Source organism: Abrus precatorius, unplaced genomic scaffold, assembly GCF_003935025.1.
Source record: "Abrus precatorius isolate BTA unplaced genomic scaffold, Abrus_2018 Scaffold4, whole genome shotgun sequence".
Lineage (NCBI taxonomy): Eukaryota > Viridiplantae > Streptophyta > Magnoliopsida > Fabales > Fabaceae > Abrus > Abrus precatorius.
This window is the reverse complement of record NW_020874384.1, coordinates 15,654,581-15,669,354: the sequence shown is the minus strand read 5'-3', so window position 1 is coordinate 15,669,354 and position 14,774 is coordinate 15,654,581. Positions and strand designations below refer to the sequence as shown.

The 14,774-nt window shown below is 29.7% G+C and overlaps 1 protein-coding gene across 1 annotated transcript; it reads left to right on the top strand.

The window, feature by feature from the left end:
- Positions 1-3,071: 3,071 nt before the first annotated feature.
- Positions 3,072-3,956, top strand: LOC113865528 (dehydration-responsive element-binding protein 3-like). The gene has a single exon (XM_027500141.1). It carries the CDS (start codon positions 3,152-3,154, stop codon positions 3,716-3,718), a length of 567 nt encoding a protein of 188 aa, XP_027355942.1. The 5' UTR covers positions 3,072-3,151; the 3' UTR covers positions 3,719-3,956.
- The last annotated feature ends 10,818 nt before the right edge of the window (positions 3,957-14,774 follow it).

Here is a 14,774-nt window from a genome sequence, read left to right as displayed (position 1 = left end):
GTTTGGAACCACGTCTAAAAAGCAAAATACACGAGTCCGTCAACAAGCTACAAGCCCCAACATTCATGCCTACGCTTCAGTGAACGCGGTATCAAACACATTGAGTAAAGTTGTAGTCACTTTTATGAAAACTATATAAAAGTGAGAATGGAGCACTCTGTTGAAGTAGGCATGCCTAATCTTTTGAGAACATATGTTGCATTAGTTTAGACATTGTGCAATTAGGTATGGGCATAACCTATTAATTGATAGAGATCTTATGTCGTATTAAGATTATAAACTCGACGTTGGGTGTCGTGTTAAGATAAAAAAAAAAAACTCGGTGTTAAATATGGTCATACCTTGCTGATTGAAATCTTTTCGTGTATTAGGATGGAAAGCTTGTTATTAAGCATTGACATGCCGTATCAAAAGTGACCCATTCTTATCAGAATAGATGAGCAATCCGTTAATTGCTTTCTTGTGAGAAAAAATTAAATTGTAAGTTTTTTGTTTTTTCAAGAATTATTCTTCGTCTTCTATGAAAAGAGCTCTAAGGGGGCTTTGTTGGGTCTCAATCTAGCTTTATATATTCTTAATAAATCATAGTGACTGTAGATTATCACTGCTCATGAATGTAATCTACGTTAAATGAACCATGTAAACGTTGGTGTCTTAATTTTGTATCCCTTTTTCTTGCTTCATATTGTGCATTGTTTTTCTACATTTTTTTCCTTTATTCTTTACATATTTCTCTGCGTATTCTCTAACTTTTATGTCTTTTATTACCATCAATAAATCCTCAATCTGAAAAAGACTTTGCTAATTACCTCCCTTACGCTAGAATGCATACTCCACAGAGGTTGAGAATAGAATGTGTCCATTGTGAATCACCCAAAATAGTATAGTAAACTCAAAAGTCAAAACAATAATGTGCCCTCTATTCTTGTTCACCTTCCAATACAACCACAGGAATCCTTGAACAGAATTCAAAATCATTCATCAACTCAAAGATCTTATCTGGAGTGGCCTTGTCGGGCCTTAGGCTGATCCATGCCTTAATGTGGCCCATATGTCTCATTGCTATGGTTTTAATCGTTTTTTATCAATCAAAGGGAGAAAAATAGAAATGTGTGGCAGCGATTTCGTTCCAAGAGTTTTCATTCGTACTTGTTACTGTTTACATGGATCTTTATGTGTTACCATGCCACTTTAGATTGCAGAAAAAAGATTCATTTTATGGGTCCAAAACAGGTATTCATAAAAAGGTAACAGCTCATTTTGGAGGTACAATATACCATCGTCTATGGTACTCATACTAAGGAAAATATGGAAACGCGCCTATAAAACAATTGTTTTCGTCGTTATTGAGGCAAAGCAAAAAATGGAGAGCCCCTAGGGGTGCCCAAAGCTATAAAGTTAAGTTATGAACCATCTTTGCATTGCCATAGACTTGGTGGGCTTTTTCACTTGCACGATAATGCAATAATGGCGCTGTAAATTATAAGGATTTGTAACGTGTCAAATCTTAATAATAGGAAAAAGGGGCCCTTTAATAAGTTTGACACAGCAATGTCACTTTGAAGTGTGGGGTTAGTCCATTTATTATAGTTAAATCGCTGTTGACAAACCGCACGTGGCAAGATTGGAAACACCTATAACGCACCATAACCAGGAGCACCATTTGGAACACAGGCGTAACGCGGTTGGGACGCATAGGACAATAGGAGTACTATAAATTTTAGTGTCTTTCTTTTTTTAATATAAATTTTATCTTTTTAAACAAAGCAATCGATGATGGTATTTTCACTATTTTTGAAAACAACTTTACAACAATGAATAAAAGAAAAAGGGTACGATAAGATTATATATACCGTTTGGTCTCTGAAAATGTGAGTGACGAGTGATGACGAGATTGTAGACAATGTGGCCGTGGAACACTAGCAGACCCCATCGATTTAAGAAGGATCTAATCGCATAGTAGTAAACCGAAAAGAAGTAGAGAAATTATTGCATCTTCTAGGAGTGGCAAATAATACTTGGTAAATAAAAGGGAAGAAATCAAAGAAGGGTCCAAAAACCTAAATCATTGCTGGCCCTGACTATATAGTTTTAAAAGCTCTCACATGCATCGGTTGGCTACAAAATCACTAGAATAGCTAGCATGGAGAAGAAAATCAACTTATCAAACCCCATCCATGATCCAACTTATACTTAACAAATTAACTATTTCTAATCAAGTAATCAATGAACTGCATAACAACCCAGCGTAAATGAGTTAGAACACAGAGAATTGAATGCAACGATTGCCTTCTACTTGAAACTCCGACCAAAGAATTGAGACCCTCAAATCAAAATCTTCCAAGTCGCACAATTTTACTCATCCCGCTAAATTGTTTTACAGTATTTAGTTTAGAATATCATCAGATTATTCTTTATAAGTTTTTGTTAAATTTTTAATGCATCCTTATTATTTTTATTGGAAGTGATTTTCTATTCTAATTAATAGCGCGTCAAGTCATGAACCTTGAGAGTCTCCACTAGCCAAACCTGCCGCTGCCACTTATGTACTTTGACAGTGTAAAATACTAAGTTGTACGAAAACAAAAGGCCAAATTGGTGATAGCGAATTAAGAGAAGTGACAATGAAGCAAAACAGAAGAGCTGTGATACATGTTGAACCAATACAAAAGGATAAGGGGTAGACGAACAGTGTAACATGGGTAAAAGAGGAGGCTGATAAAAAAAAAGTTATAATTTATAAACACCCAAACAATATCAACACTTATTTAACACATTTTATCTCTTTATATTTCTCTCTTCCTATTCATAGATATTAACACTTTGACTAGTGTCTACAAAACATCTTTTAAAATAAAAAAGAAGTACAAAGAAGGTTGCGTGGCATAAAAAGGGTGACCCAATGTACACAACTAGTCACTGAACCTATGCCGGCTGGCTCATTTTTCTCTTGTGGGTCCTTTACTCCTCAGTTAACCTTTATAAGTGTTATATATACGAGCCACTGAGAAGTTACAATGCAAAACAAACACAACTCACATTATCAAATTTCACTTCACTTTCCATGCCGTGGCGCTTTAATTAAACTCCCTCCAACTTCACTTTCCATGCCGTGGCGCTTTAATTAAACTTCCTCCAACTCCCATTAACAATGGGCATTTCTTCCCCGCAAAACTCAGAGACAGAGTGTACCTCAAACTCATCTCCACAATCAAAGAAAATAAAACGCATTCGAGACACTAACAAACACCCAGTGTACCGTGGAGTGCGCATGCGAAACTGGGGTAAATGGGTCTCTGAAATTCGTGAACCCAGGAAGAAATCGCGCATATGGTTAGGCACATTTCCGACGCCTGAAATGGCTGCAAGAGCTCATGACGTGGCAGCACTCAGCATCAAAGGTGCCAACGCAATCCTCAACTTCCCCGAGCTGGCTAACTCCCTCCCTCGACCGGCTTCGCTCGCGCCACGCGATGTCCAAGCCGCCGCAACAAAAGCCGCGCACATGGACAGTTTCGACTCGCTCTCTTCAACATTCTCTTCTTCTGATGAGTTGAGCCAGATAATAGAGCTTCCCTCGTTGGAAAGTGATGGGTCTGAAAAGGAGGTTGTCTTGATGGACTCTGTTGATGCGTGGATGTATCAGCCACCGTGGCTAAACACCCCTCAAGAAGAAGAAGAGTTTGGTTTTCAGAGTTTGATTTGGAATAATTATTGAATCTCTGTGTCTTGTGTTGTATAAAAATATTAGCATATTTCTTTTTCTCATTTCATTTTTCTTACTCTTCGTTTTGGTGTGTCTAAGCTAAGCTGTGCTATGCAGCCACTTGTGGTTCTTCTTTCAGTGGCTGCCACTTCCTCATCTTGTAATAACTTCTTCATTTTTCTGGTGTTTTTGTTTCCCTTCCCTCTCATTTTAGTTGTAAATTGCTAGAAATAAATTGAAAGCACCCTGTTTTGGTACAAAATATTTTCTTTTTTAGCTTTATTCGACAACCTGCTTCATGCATGCTTGATGAGATGGGTGGGTTTTATTAATATGAATGTTTATTAGATAATTTTGATCATAAGTGTTATTAGAATAAGGTTAAAAGAATAGTGATAAATTATTTTTATAAAGTAAAAGATTTTTTATTGTTGGCCTGAAAGAACCGTACAAAGGGTGAAAGAAGAAGATAGAAAGGGCCAAAGGGGGATATTGATGACGATGTTATTGACCACACGCTATCTTCGGAGTTCCAATCGTGGTTTATCGTTGGCAGGGAGATTTTTGCCTTTAAAAGAACGGATATTGAAGGATCTGTGCAACGCTCTCTCAATTCTGAGGGATGATCACCCATTAAAGTTTCTGCTTTTCTTTTTGCAAATGGAAGACTGTCATTGGTGCCACCCGGTGAGATGTGTGCATGTGACAGTGACTAATTCATAGCAATAATTTTAAATTCTCTTACAATTTTTTTATTAATTATTATTTAATACTTACTTTATAAAATATTTTTAAAAATAATAATAAAAAAGATTGAATAAAATGACGTAACATTAGTCAATTCATTTTCATAAAAAAAAAAAAAAGACACAATCGACGTCATGTACATATCCAAACGGGTAACGTACCCTAGCCACATCATTCCATCCCAATTTCCTCAGATGCAAAGGGGTCTGGTTTGAAGGAATGTAATTAAATTTCTGAGAATCAACAAAGTCTTGTTTATGCATAAGGCCAAAAATTAAACTTTTGTTAATATAACCATGTTAAATTTTGTTGGTATCTCATTTGGATGTAACTTGCATGTGTGAACTTTTTTTAATTAATATAAATTTAAAATCCAAATGATATGTGAAAAAAAGGGATGTGGATAATTGTTGGGTAGATAATTATCCTTCCAAGTGTCATTAAGTTGCCTGAAAGATGATACCACCACATGCAAGTAAAATGAATATGATAGAAGATTCCCAGCGAATTGCGTAACGAAAATACGAATTGTTATAGCATTATCAAAATAAGTAAGATAGTTTTCTTAAGGTAGTGATCTCCAAACCGTGGGCATTTCCAGGTACATAATATATTGTAATGTAAAGTGAGCTATCAAAATGATTGAAAAATCTGGTATGGTAGACTTTAGATGCCATTATGGCCACAAATTGCACCAACGAAAATGGGGTATGGTTTGAAGGGATAGGGGTTTTCCTCTTAAAAAGGATCCACAATGGTAATCAACAACCTTCTCTCCACAAAAGTCAAGGCCAACGTCACCTGCTTTATTACAGGGAAAATATAGTTCAGGGTTTCACTTTGAACCAAAACAAATGAAAATTGAGATGAATAATGCAAACTCTTAAGATAATTTCGTGCATCATATTTTCATTTTAATTTTACAATCATTATAAATTGATAGATATGTATTTCAAAATAAGTTTTACGTAATATGGAATTGGATATAATCTGATTCTGCATATTACAGAAATTATTTGAGTGTTAGTGCAGAAAAAACACTTGAAAAATTATTATTAACTTTTACATTACTGTATGGAACTACGGTTGCTATATGCAGTACGTGGACATCTGAACACCTCTCTTAGCCCACATTACATTAATGTTCGTCAAGATCACTATTAATGTGGCAACAGCCAACTGGGTGCTTTATTTTGGGGGGCGACAATGAAATCTACGAAAATTAGGCTTAGTTTTTTTAGTTTATTTTTGGTTATTTTTTAAATAAAATTACAGTTTTATGTTAGTAATCTGTGATGATATTAGATGATCATATTTTATAAATTAAATTGAATTTTATTTAAAGAATAGCATTAAAATGCTTTAAAAAAATTTGTATAAATTTTGTACTGATGAAATAGGTAGGGAGAAAACAGAGTGCATGAATGTAAACATTGTTTCCTAGCAATTTTCATACATGTATGAATGTAAATAAATTTCACACGTCATTGTAATTATTATTAATTTTTTTTCTTCATAAACTATTATATAGCATTAATTATTAAATTTAAGACAACAATAGTAATCAAAGTTGTGTTATAGTTCAACATGAATTCATCCCTCATATTCTGAAAAACGAAGGAAAAAAAAGTTTAGAAGATGATAATTTTTTATGTGTTTCAAAATCAAAACATGTAGAAGCATGCATGAAGGTAAACTTCCAATGCTTTACATTCTTTATATACTCATCCAAAATTTAATAAGCATAAAATCAATAGAAAATTATTTTAAGAATTCAAGTATGCCAACACTAACATTATATCATAAAAGAGATAAGAGAGAGAATGTGTAATAAAAGGAGCAATGTGATAACACAAAATCTAAAGAAAAATATTATTTAAACATCAACAAGCTCCATGCAAGTAATAATGTATCTAAATAAAAGCGAAAAAAAACTAAAAAAGCAATTAATAGATGATATGGAAGGGTTGAAGCACGTTGTCCCTTTCTTAATTTAGCTGATTCTGTTTCATCATTTCAATTAATATGATTAGCATAACAGGCAAAGAGTTAATCCGTGCAAAGACATTATGCCGTTTGGTGTTTGTTTATTTAATCAAGCTACGTAGCTACTTAATTAATCGTCAGGTACGCCAACCATCATTCCTTTTCTACCGTTACTGTCATCAAAATTACGTTTATTATATATATAAAAGAATTTATTAACATTTAATATTTTTATATATAAAATATTAAATTAATCAATCCACCTCTTAAATTATTTTATATTGTCTCCGTGATTAATTTAATTTAAACATTTATTAGTATTATATAAAATTTAATATTTATTTATAGTTTAAAATATTTTATACGTTAAAATAAAATCATATAAATTATTATAAAGTTAATATACTTAATAAGAATTTTTAATTCAACAATTTAATTAATTAGTTTTATATTTTTTATGAAAATTTATTAAATAAAATTTGATTAAATGTTTTATTTTTATAAAAGTTGCATAAATTAAAATTATTTTCTATAATTAGTAATATATAGTCCTTATTTTTTATAATTTTTATTTTTAGTTTATTTAGCTAATACTAAAAATTTATCTCAATGGACCATATCAACTATAGAAACTAAAAATAATAATTTATAAAATATATATATATATATATATATATATAAATTATATTCTAAAAAAATTATAGGGACTATGAGTAAATTTTTAAAAAAATTTCAGTAATAAAAAAATAAATAATTTTTTTAACTAAAAATAATTTATATTTTTCTTTTTTATATAAATTTTATTATTTAACTTTTTTAAAATTTGAGAAAATGAGTTGTTTTTAATTTATGAAAAATATTTTACTATTTTTTTATAAGAATTTTTCTAGAAATTTATTCAAATAGTTAAAATATAAAATTTTATATTATTTACATAAAAATATTTCTGCTATGAACTAATTAAATTAGTTTATAGCAATAATTTTTAAATTAATTATTATAAAAATTAACTATTCTTATTCATATAGTGACTTATGATTAAATAGCAATATAAAAAAAATTACACTATTTACATTTCAAGTAAATTTTCATAATAAAAAATCTATTTTTATACTAAAGTAAAAAAAGAAATTAAAACATACAACTAGACATAAATAATCAAATGGTGAATATTTTTTCTCATATAAAATTTTTTATTGTTATTATTATCTCATAACATAATAATAATAATAATAATAATAATAATAATAATAATAATACACTCTTTATTTTTAGTTTATTTAGGTGTAGAATGAAAAATAAAACAGACTGCTTAATGTTTTCAATCTTTTAATATTTTTTCATTATGTAAAAAATATTTTAAAAAAATCCAACATTTGTAGCCATGGCCAGCACCCCCGTTTTTTGTGAACTGGAAAGATGATTTTCTTTTATAGGTTCCACGTCAAACAAAATTTCCTCTCTTTTATTTCCCTTTACCTAACACACATCCTTCGCCTTTTTTCTTTATGATATTTCCATCGAAACAGTGTTAGAGAAAGGCGACGACTTGACTGCATTTCATGGTGATAGATAAATACTCAACCTCGCCTTTTCATCGCAATCTCATTTAGTTTTCACCACAAACCACACCACACCACACTAGAGACCTCTCTTTCCATGGCGCTTTCACGGCTGTTCACGGTTATATATATATATATAAGAGGATCATGTAGTAAAAGTTACACTTTTTTTCACACTGTTTATTTTTTATTGGATAAATTTAATATAAAAGTAAACTTTTATGACGAATCGTAATTTCACATTCCTTTGAAATCTTATGAGATGCTGAAGATATATTATTGCCTAGCTAGTGTCCATTTTCGTCAATCAAACTCCCTTTTCGATATAATGATCTATACAACCATAATCAAACAGCAGCAGACACCATTATTTCCATGCCCACTTCCCACCCCCAATCCTACTTTTCTTAAACAAAAAAAGGAAAAGAACTGAATACGAAAGGAACTCATAAGTTTAAGATTGGAACATAATGATTATTTTGGAGTCATTTTTTTTACTCTTTTCTCCTGTCTAAATACTCACCTTACACTCCTTATAATAGGGATGTTTTATTTATTTCATAAATTTGTTTCTTTTTCGCATATCAACAAATCAATATTTCTTCTATGATAAAACGAAAACTATTGACTAAAGAATGTTTAACTCAAGTGTTATTGAGTCAATTTTATCTTAATCCATTTGTTTTAACTTTAGCCAATTCTCTAAACTGTTTCTTCGTTTTTCATGTTTTTTAATATTATAACAGAAAAAAAATTTCAGCTGTTGCTCTGATATTATTAAAAAGTTTATTTATTTTTGAGGAATGATATTACAAAGTTAAATCATACTGATTTGAAGAACTATATATTTCCCAACTTCAAGAACAAACTTATCCCCCAATACTTGATATTTTTCTCTCTCATTGTCCATCTCACCCAGAACAACAATAAAAATATAGTGAGTCTCAGTTTTTCAGTAAGCAAACTTGCTTGTACATGAAATAATATCTACATTTGAAATTAGTACTATGCTATAAAGCAACACTATCAAGAGAAGGAACAGGGGAAGCAACCTCGTTAAACTTGCTCTAATAGCTAATGAGCTAGCCCATAAAATGCTCACTACCGCCATTACAATGAATCTATGATTATGTATATAGGGATAGGGTTTGATAACATCAATCATAGGTTTTGATAAACTTATATCTTTAATAATTTTCATAAATAATAAATATTATTAATTTTATTATTGAATTATGTATATTATTTTTTAATTATATAAATTAATTTTCAATAACATCTTATGTATAAAATAAAGTGATATAATAAAATATTATTTAATTGTTAAATTAGATTATATATATATATATATATATATAATTTATTACTTCACAAAACTTTTTAATTTAACTATTAAATTGATAAAATTTACTATTTAAAAAAAATTAAAAATATAAGTTTATCCTAGACTGATTACCCTAGGGTCAACAAATTCTATTCTGCTTTTCATCTTCACCCCTCACCTGCCTCCCAATTTACATTGCTCACACGCAGAAGCAAAAGAACAACTTTTATTATAAGACTTTGTCATTTTATGAAGAGACATTTATTGTTTAACAAACTCATTATCAATGATTAAACAAATTAATAGTCTGATATTAATTAACACTTTGGTTGAGTTTATATTTCATAGAACCTCGTCGCCGAAAATGATTTTCTCTCGCGTTTGTACCTCTGACGGGTAGTTTCAGTCCTTCACACATGGTTTGCTGAGCTACAAACCATGGTGCAGAGAGGTCAATATATATCACAATCAGTGTCCGCCACAACTTTGTCATTCAATTTTATCATTGAATATATAAAGGTCTTGTATGGTCCCTTGATGCTAATCAATTGAATGAATGAGTCCAATGAGTCCCCTACTGCTTGATACTTATTTAACAGTTTTATTAACATGTGTGTGTCTAGATTAAATTTCAATATTTAAAAATAATAAATTTTTATTTTTAAAATTTTTATTATTTTTCTATACATAGATCGAACTTAGAATAGTTTAGGCTAATAAAAATTAATTATTTAAATATAAAATTTTCCTTTGTGGGTTTTCATTTACATTCATTGGTCAACACTTTTCACTTGTTATTGTCTCAGCATATTTTATATATATATATATACACACTAAGAAAGAGGAGTGACAACCTCAATTATTCAATACCATCCAGCATGAAATTGTATTTATGTGCAGACAGACACAAGAATCAATCTTATCAAAATAATTGAAAGCGAAATTTCTTTAGGGCAAGAGCCATTCCATTTTTGTTTGCTTTTTTGGGGTTCACTGTTTTAAGCACAGGAAGCGTTCCCCGGGGGAATGAAAGATAATACTCCATTTTCATCATCCTATTCAAGTTGACGTATTCCCTACTTGCATGACCGACCACTAACAGCAACAAGGATTAACTTTATTTATTATACGTAGTCTATGATCATGGAACATATAACACTTATATTCGTATATTTATATACAGTATTTTTTGTCTCACTTTCACTTTATTTTTTCTTATCACAATAGTACATTAACATAAATCTATAATATTATAAACATAACATATTACTGTTAAATGCTTGATCTAGCTAGTAAGATGTATATTTTTCAAATATTGAAAGCTGTCTTTACAAATTTTGTGTGTGGTTAAAGAAATAATATTAAAACATATGACAGTACGGAGTTTGCCCCGTAATATTAAAATAATGATATTTTCGGAGAATAGTTACACATTTATTTGAAGTTTTAGCAATTAAAAAATTATAAAAGTAAAACATTTTAATTTTAAAATTGTTAAACTCCTAAGTACCCCTTTAACGCGGTGAAGTGTTGTAATTCATTTGAAACCACTGGCGTTTCTTTTTCCAACGACTCTGAGTATCAACTGAAAATCCTCCATCCATATTCAGCAAAGCTCAGACAATGTCATCAAATCATCACTGAATCATACGTAGCCTGCAACCTTGGGAGAACAAAAGTCCCTTCACCCAAGCCCCACACCCCATCCCAACTCAGTGATCTCTTCACTGAGTCATAGAATCTGCTCAAATGATTCATTCTCTTACCATTGAGATTGCCCATGAAATGAGATAATAATGTAATTAGGAACCAAATCTAGCTAGGGGACGGCCTTAGGAGTTGAACATTTCTTATATTTTACTTTTCACTTGCCTTCATTTAACTGAAAAACTCTATCTTTAGGATTTAGGAATAGATACCGGTCGAGATACATAAATTCAATTGAAGTCAAAGTTAACACTGTATGAAAAGAAATCTTGATAATCATCATGTTAAGAGAACTCATTGATGCTCGCTTTTGAAAAAAAAATCTTATATCATGCTATATATCTTTTTAATAATATCTTTTATATAAAAAATTTCCTATATCATGCTATACATCTCTGAAGCTTTTTTATCTAACTTTGCTAAAAACCTGCATAAATAAGTTGATTTTAATTTATAAAAAAATTAAATATACTTTTACAAATATTTAATAATAATTAAAAAAAAAAACAATCCAAACTAGTCTTGATTACACATACATACGAAGAATATAACAACGCTCGAACGAATAGGATATGGGTGAAATTAATTGTTTAAAAACATTGCTGGATCCTTGTTCCTACTGTCAATTTCAGTGGTCAAGTTTGAACATGATGCATGCACTGCATTACCGCGTCAATTTTGGTTGCTACATCTTAAATAGTTACCTGGTGAGAGATAGTTCCACACTGGATCTAAGGATGACAAGGTTGGTCTAACTCCTATTTGGAATAATATTTGCAGAAGGGAGCATGATTTATCATTCAAATTTGTTATGCACGAATTACAAAACTCATCTAATAAAAACAAAATCGATTCCAACTAACGAAATTTTCAACTAATACACACAAAATTATATCCCACATATCTAACTTCTTTTTTATAATAGGCGTAGATTGAGATTTAAAACCCATTAAGCTACATAATCCATTACACTCAACCCGTTATTCGAATGGGATAGGGCATTAACTTGCATAATCCTTTCTGCTCAACCCATCATTCAAATAGGATTGAGCAAGTAATTTAAAAAAAATTGACAAATTTTTAAAAATATGTAACTTTTATGATTGTTTTATAAATTTAATCATTATTAATCAATTTATCGTATTTAGACATAAAACTTTCATTTTTCTCTTGTTTTTATTTTTTGAATTTTTTCTGTTTAATTATTTTTTTAAAATTATTAAGGAGATCAATCTCCTGCCCATCTTAAATTAGGGGAGGTTATTCTTCCAACCCACTTTGGAAAATCGGATGACTTGACTATGGTGATTCAGTTTATAATGTTTATTTTCATGACAGTAAATATTGTTTTCTAATGTGTAAGGATATTTCTTCATATCTCCAAATATAACAATTTAATTTTCCTTACAAATATCACATATTAACAGTAAAAAAAATTATTAGCAATAATATCACCTCTACTTAGTCTCTTCTTGATCATGATCAAATGCAATTTTTATAAAATTCATTTTAAGTACTACTTAGGAATATAGAGATACATGTCACTCTGTGTTCATGGAAATGGATCACCTCCAGGAATATTTTTACTTCAATGGATCTCATGTATTCAAATTATATTAATATAGTAATAAATTTAATTAAATAATATATTTTTATATACTTTAATGGTTAAATTTGAAACTTGACATCTCCACCGAAAATATGTCACTTGTTGAGAGGATGCCAATATCTATGTTCATATAAGTATGCACATTTACAACAAAGTTACCATGTACATATTAAATAAAAAGTCAATCACAATTAAACTTCAATAAGATGCTTGGCGACATGCTTGTATATTACATTATATGTATATTACATACTTTTGTTAAGCCATATATCCAACAAAATCTTAAAAAGTCAAAATAAACAGGACAAGAAACCAAAGAGAATATTTTCGAACATTACCCACCTCACTCCAGCTATTGTTGATATGCAAATTGTAAAGACCCATGCAAAGGAAGCGTTAGAGGGAAATTAGCTACCGAGTCATTATCAAGGAAAAGCTTCGTCATTAGGGATTTCCATTTCTCAAAGCGCTTTTGAAGTTTTCATAGAATATAATACTATTTTATATTATTTTCTACAATATTTTTTTATCTCACTTCATGATATTGTTGATTTTATGTCATACTTTCTTTTATTCTCTTTCCATTTCTGCCTTTAAATTAAGTATTATTATGACAAATTAACCCATAAAATACTATTATTCTTTCACAAATCCTTAGTATAGTTCAATCAAAATTTCAAATTTTTGACTTTCGTGTGTACTTTAAATTTCTTAAAATATATATTAATTTTCAATTTTAGTCTTTTTGATTTTAAAATTTTAATGTATTAAATATTAAACCTAAACCATAATATCTATTTCTCACTTTCTCGTTTACTTACGTCTCTTTAACAAAATTCTTTCTGTTTTAACAACTCTGCTATTAATCAATTATTATAAAGAAAAAAAGTCAATAATAATAATGATAATAATAACATTAATAGTAATAGTTATAGGTTACGATGAGAATAGCAATGACATATAGATGGAGATAGCATCAATAACAAATAATAATGACAGTAATAATAATAAAAATATATAAAAATTTTGAATAATTTTTTATAATTAAAAACTAAAACTTAAAACTGTATTTTTATTTTAAAATGAAGTCAATGTATTTTAAAACAAGTAAAAAATTAAATCATAAACTAGAGTCTTATTAATCGTATTTTTTTTAAAATATAATTTTTTAAAAAATTCACTGTCGCTTGAAACAAGAACTTGATTAGCACTAGCAGTACATTATTTGACATTGAAACTAATGGCCAATTGGTAACACGGGATGTCCTTATATAAAGTATCTATATGTCCATATGCCTAGATGACTTGAGATCTTAACATCATCGACATCAATTATATATTTATAGCTCGCTCATTCTACTAATGCTGAATATAATTTACATATGAAGAGAATTTCATCTATATATAGATAATATATTTTATAAAACGTACCATCTATCAACTCTATTACATTTATTTCCATTCTTATTTAATTGACAAAAAGATGGGTCATATTTTGAATAGAGCTGTAACAATTAAACAGTTTTTTGACAAGAATTTAATGTTTGACGAAAATTTTGTATGTTTAATAAAAGATGAGTGAAAGCAACAGATAAAATAAATTATATTGAGTGATTCATAAATACCATAAATTTGGTATTTCAATTTCAAGTCGTTACCTAAGCCACACCCACAAAATCCATATTTTAGTTTCCATCATCTCGAAGACAGACGCCAGAGGAACAGTGGAAATTGTCGGTTAATCATTGGTTTGCATACGGCAAAAAGAGTTTCGAACAGGACAAATAATACTATGCCACTTAATTACAATAAATTCTTTTGTAACTAAAAGCCTTTATACACGTATTCATATAATATATAATAAATATGATTATGACTACTTGACAAAAATATAGTTGGTGATTTAAATTAAAATAAAGTATTAAATCATCTATCTTCTTATTAAATATGATAATTCTTAATTAGTGTTTTTAAAAGAGTAGATTAACATTTGTGCGTAAGAATTGAAAAGAGATGGAGAGAATAGGTGTTGTCTGCATGATGGAACCTAAAAGGCTATGGGCAACATAGGCACCCAATCCACTTCATGTGGTGAAAATGAAACAATGAATGGCAATGGGAACATATTCTTAA